Source organism: Anoplophora glabripennis, unplaced genomic scaffold (genome assembly GCF_000390285.2).
Source record: "Anoplophora glabripennis isolate ALB-LARVAE unplaced genomic scaffold, Agla_2.0 scaffold443, whole genome shotgun sequence".
Taxonomy (NCBI): domain Eukaryota; kingdom Metazoa; phylum Arthropoda; class Insecta; order Coleoptera; family Cerambycidae; genus Anoplophora; species Anoplophora glabripennis.
The window spans coordinates 396915-402914 of NW_019416591.1; the positions used below are offsets into that span (position 1 = coordinate 396915).

Genomic DNA, 6000 nt, shown 5'->3' on the forward strand with positions numbered 1-6000 from the left:
CCTAACACTAATAGGATGTAAACTTGTTCGCTAAATCCGAAACTTCCCGATCAAAACACTCGGCAAACAATTAATAAAATTAAATGACTTTTTTTCCTGATCGTCAAGTTTGACGTTTAAATTCATAGCCAACTTTTGAATTTTCCATGATTTTAAATAAGAGTTACAATACGTATTATTAGTTATTCGTGTTTTTCTTGAAAACGACAAAGTTTTTTGAAAACTAACGAGAGTAAGAAAGGTTTTAGAAATAAATTCCCCATAAAATAAAGTAATATTTTTTTAAGTCCGCCAACGGGTTAAAACAATTCTGTCACATTTTAATAGTGCACCATCCCTTGCCAACCCTTCAAAATGCTTCAATTGAACTCTACTTATTGTCGATTAATGCTCTTGGTACACACACACCGTGTACCAAATTTGGTTTTTCTAAGTTCAAGTATAACTGAGAAATTGATTTTTTTTCGAATTTTTTACTTTCAAGCCTCATTGGTGCAGCTTAGTATAAACATAATGCATTAAAGCACCATATTTTGGGTTTCCCTACTCTGTGTCGGTTCTTATGCGAAACACCCTGTACATGTTTTTATTAATCTTTCTCGTAAACATTGCTTTATTGCCTTTTTATCATTTGTACGGTTTCTTATAATAACTGCTGATTTCCCCACTACCAAAGCTCCGAATGAGATCAAATAACATTTAATCTGACGCAAAAGTAGTTTCGTCACTAACTGCCTACTACTAATTCGCGTTTAAATGTCAAGACGTATTAAAGTTCTTACACCGTGAACAAAAATATATAGATGTACAGGGTATGACTTTGAATGAGGGTCATATTTATCAGGAGGCTACCTTTGACCTTTAGAAATACGTATCACAATTTTTTTTCTTCGTTCGGAACAGGATCGAATTCTGCTTAAATTTAATTTTGTTGCTGTTTTGTATATTTTGGATTTATTTAATATATTTAGTACCAATTAGGCTGCTGAAGGGACTGAAGCATACCGTATTTTGTTTAGAATTTTATAACTTTTTAATATTACCTATTTTAACTTTCCTAAACGTATTAAAAGATAAATTACTTTTATTTCCAATTAGTAAGATACGTACTACGTACCAATATTAGTTAAAATTAAATAAATCATGCAAAAGGTTTTAGGTATTCAGGGAAACACGTAATATTACCCCAAAAAACTGACCCCCGCTTAAAATTACATCTAGTATAACCCTTTCCTAATATAGTTTATGATAAAAAAGTATTTGTCTCACCAGCCACGAGGTGTTTCCTTACAGATTATTAGAATTTATAAAAATTAAATGTATCCGTAATTCATAAAACGACTGTTGACTCAATCAAGGCTTATTTCTGAATACCCCGTATAGGATGACAATAAAATCGTGTTACACCAGTCGGTCTACGGATGTTTTGAAACAGCTGCTTGTTATTAAACAAAAACAATTCGTTATCTAGTCTAACGCAAACAGGGTTTTTATTTTTGTTATCTTTATCTTGCGCGACCGATAACGAGCAGAGCTGGTATTTCTTAATGTAGGAAACGTTTATCTCCCGAGATCGTCACAGATACCAGCATCACAAATAAATAAATAATTTACAGTCCTGTTGGGATTGTTATTTGGGAGGCATCTTTGTTGGCTGGTGTGCGTTTTGTGGTAGAATTAGAGTTGTGCGAAGTCGGAAAAATAGTAAGGAGTACTAGAAATCGGTACGAGAGGCGAAACATTTTTTCTAAAGGTAACGTAACCTATGTGTGCTTTAATAATTAATCTTTAGTTTCGCGTTGTGGATAAGGAATCAACGATTTTTTTTGTTATATGACTTAATATCCGAACTACCGAATTTAGTGGTAGAGACAAATGCTCTATAAAGGATTAGAATTCACTTATAATTACAATATTTTCCTAGTATCTGTTGTATCAAAAATCTCTCTGGCAAATAGCTACTGCTAAAAATAACCAATTTTGTTAGTTATCAGCATTGAGACAATACGTACTATATCTAAACATTGCATTTTTATCATTTTATCAATTGATCTATAACAATTTCCCATATACCTAATCTATTGTATTATTATTTAGATGCGAACATTCTTATATTTAATTAAAACTGCTAAGTTTGGAATTAACATTTATAAAAAAATAAATAAAGTAAATAAGAAGCTTCCAGAGATGATACAAATTGTATACAATGTCAAAGTGCAAATGATTATTATGGATGCTGCATGAAATATACAGGCATGTTTTTCGGAAATGTTTATCAAAAGTCGACGTTTTCGTTAAATTTTCAGTTGACAAAGTGGGTCTTTCTCGCCACCTAGCTGCAATACACTTTTATCTTTTAGAACTCCAAAGTCTTTTTCGTGCTAGAACATAAAACAAATAAATGTCAAAATAATTCTGCCAATATTAGGTAAAATGAACGACATCTGGATAAAACTGGCAACATAACATTTGAATAATGGATGGCTCATCGGCATTTGATATATATTTCTTTATATTTCTGGTTATGATTTTTATGAAACGGTACACCTTTCAAATATCATTAAAAATTGAGCCGACCATTCTTGTATCAGTAAACTTATTTGATACATCCTATAGGATGAACACTTGAGCTCATGTAAAAGGTCCTAAATTTTTATATGAAATGGTCAGATCATTTCTGTTTCATTGTAACTTATTTATTTTAATTTTCGCATTCGCCCTCATTCGTGTCTATTACGTGACACATAAGCCATTCTTGGTTCGTGATTAGAAAATATCGCCGCAGAATAGATGTGACTTGTTAATAGAAATTATAGACAAACGAGGCCAATTGATTGTAATCTTAAAACAATACACGCCACAATAACAATTTTCCGAAAAAGAAAACGAGTAGCCAGCTCAATCGGTATCAATTGAGATGGCTTAAATAAAATATCTCACATCATTCGCATATGTTAGGCTTTTGAGTATGTGCTTTGCCAATTTTTCTATGTTCTGTTTCCCGTCTTGTTTTGTTATTTTTTATTCATTTATTTTTCGCTTTCTTTACCTCACACATGATAATACCGCCTTTGCATTTCATACCTTTGAGATACTGCGTCCAACATTACTAATCAGTTTGGAGCATAAATAAAAATGGATATGAATCGTGTACATAATGAGAATAAAGTTGAATTATACTTATCCCTCGACTTTGTTTATCCTCCAAATTGAATCTCCCATGGCAACGCAGATGTTGTATACATTTTTTTATGTTCACCCATCTAACAGACCATTTTAAATTAACACAGACATATTCCAGGTTGTTTTGGTGCTAGCGTCATGTGGTAATGTGTGTAAAGGGTAGGTAGTTTTTCTATTATTTTGGTATTACGTAGGTTAAATATACAGGATGTTTCAACAAAAGGACGTTGGAGTCCATTTTTAACCTACCTTATCAATGTAGAGCTGTTGACGTTTACTGATTTTGGAACACCCTGTACCTCATGCACTCAGCTTAAAAGTTTCCAGCACTAAGAATGCAAACATAACTACAGTTATGCTGATTTCATGATTTAGATTAAACTAAAAAAACGTAAACTTAAATTTTGAATACTTAACAGTGGGGATGTATTAATTGGTAACAAAATTTGAAAAATATGCAGTAAGAAAGCGTATGCCCAGTGAATCAAACGACATTATTAAACATGTAGAAACTAAATTTACTGTAGAGCCTATACCAATATGCTCCTAAAAAAATTCGTAGGGTTATACTTATATCTAAAATCTGAACAGGACGTCCTTAGTTTAGAGTCGAATATTTCAATTGATTAAATATTTTCAACGCTCTTTATTCAATAATAAGTGTTTGTTTCACTTAATTTCGGTCATCCCCAAGAATTTTGCACCTAGTTATTTTACTATTTTGACTAAATCAGTTTGATCAAAGTAATTTGTTTGTGTGTCTTATCACATGATTTTGATTAAACAATTTCGGCAGTCTGAAGCCGGTTTAAAATTGTTACCACCAAAATTATTACAAAACTGAGGTACAGACACACAGAGCCTTCTTAAATGTTTACAAGCCCCGTGACCGCTGAGCTTAGGCAACCAACATTGCAGGAAAAATCCCCAAATCTTGTCGACACCAATATTAATTATTCATTCACGATGAACAATGACAAACCGCTACGGCTACGCTTGAGGTAATGCGATGGCTGATTGGTTGAATAAGACCTCGTGAAAAATTAGATACACCAATCACAGCCGGTGAAACAGAATGTTGTGTTTGTAATCTTGATCTTATTGTTTTGATAATTTTTAATTTTACCGAAATGCAATTGGCAACATGAAGGAAATAAAATCACTGTTCCAAACAAAATACTGATCACGTGGCTTGCAATCATTTATGAGATGTGCATCTGATGTCTCTTTCTTGCAACAGCATCGTTTTGTCCTGACAAATGTACACTTGCATACTTCCTTTCTCTTAATATCACACAGAAACTTGAAACGAATGCACAAATGTACGGTTTGCACTCACTAAACACTGAAATAATTAACTTTATCGGGTTATACACTTGCACTACACAAAAACACTTCACAAACTAAAGTAAAAATGTAACAGAGTTTCATGATTTGCCAAATTAACGTGGCAGTTTGTTTTTTACCTGTTTATCATACCGTCATATGTTACCAGGGCACAATACGGAATTTTAACAGGACAACAGAGGCTAATCTCCGTTACCCTTTGTAAGCCCTCGGAACAGGATCGGATTCTTCTTAAATTTAAACTGTTCACAGTTTATTTTTGTTGCTGATTTATTTATTGTGGATTAATATAATGTCACCGATTACCTATTGAAATGGCTGAATAAGAAAAAAGAGTAAAAACATACCGTATTTTCTTTTAAATTCAATAACTCTTTAATAGTTTCTTTAAACTAGATCAATCATCGGAATATCATTTCACATTTAAGCTATTGTTTTACGTTTAACCCGCAAAATATCAAACTTGCTCGTATTACGACATCTACATAAACTTCTCCTAAATTTTGCTCGAGTTTTTCGTGCGCAAACCCGCGCGGAATGGAATTAATTAGGGGAAAGACAATTTACTCTGCGGCAATGGACTCGATTTATTTCCAATTTACCCCCCGGGGCGCGGGCGTCCTCGCCAATGAACGCGTCCCATTCCACTGTATTTTTTCATTAAAACCAATTTAAAACGGCAAAGGAACGAATTAACAAAGCGTCTATATTGTAGAAATTTGGCGATGCGGCAAATCAAGATTGACGTGACACAATCTACTCAGAGCCGAACGTAACGGTGATAGTAGGTAATGAATTTTTCCTTGTAACTGATTTTTTGCCACAGGCGAAGAAAACAACTACACATCACACCCCTTAAGGAGGATGGGGTGCTACGAAAAAATGTAGTCAATTTCGTATTATGAGATATATTATTTTTGCAATGCCAAATCAAATTCTGTGAATTATTCTCGATTTATTTATCGATTTGTTTTTGTTTTTAATTAATGTCAAAAATTTGAATATCTAACATAGGTTCTTACGGGAAAAAATGCAAATGGTAAGACGAAAAAAATATAGACATTAATAGATGAAAGGAACAAAAACACATTTTACAGAGAAATAAATAATCAAACATAGAAAAGCAGCGCAATAGAGTATGTGTGAGGATAGGTGGCGGGAAATTTAAATAAACGCTTCAATACACAAATTAGTCATTAGAAATGGATTACATTTAGTGCTGGCAAAAACCGGAAAAAAGTGAAACCGGTTAACCGGGTTCCGTAAAAACCGATTTCAGATAAAACCGGTTAGTCGAATAGTTGCTAAAACCGGTTATTCGAATAACCCGTTACTTGAATCGCCAAAACCGGATATCTGAAAATCGGTGCTTTACAAAGACAGACCCGGAGAAATTGTCTAAAAAAAAAAGGTCTACAAAAATCTGGAAGTCAAATTTGTTTACGAAGAAATCGATCTCCAAAAAAAAAG

General features: G+C 33.1%; 1 protein-coding gene across 1 annotated transcript in view; it reads left to right on the forward strand.

The window, feature by feature from the left end:
* The window catches only part of LOC108909101 (protein yippee-like 2), a 54889-nt gene that overhangs the window by 28881 nt on the left and 20008 nt on the right, over positions 1-6000 (forward strand). The window contains exon 2 of the mRNA XM_018713337.1: positions 3302-3342. Coding sequence (XP_018568853.1) covers positions 3302-3342 — 41 coding nt within the window. The remainder of the gene's footprint in view (positions 1-3301; positions 3343-6000) is intronic.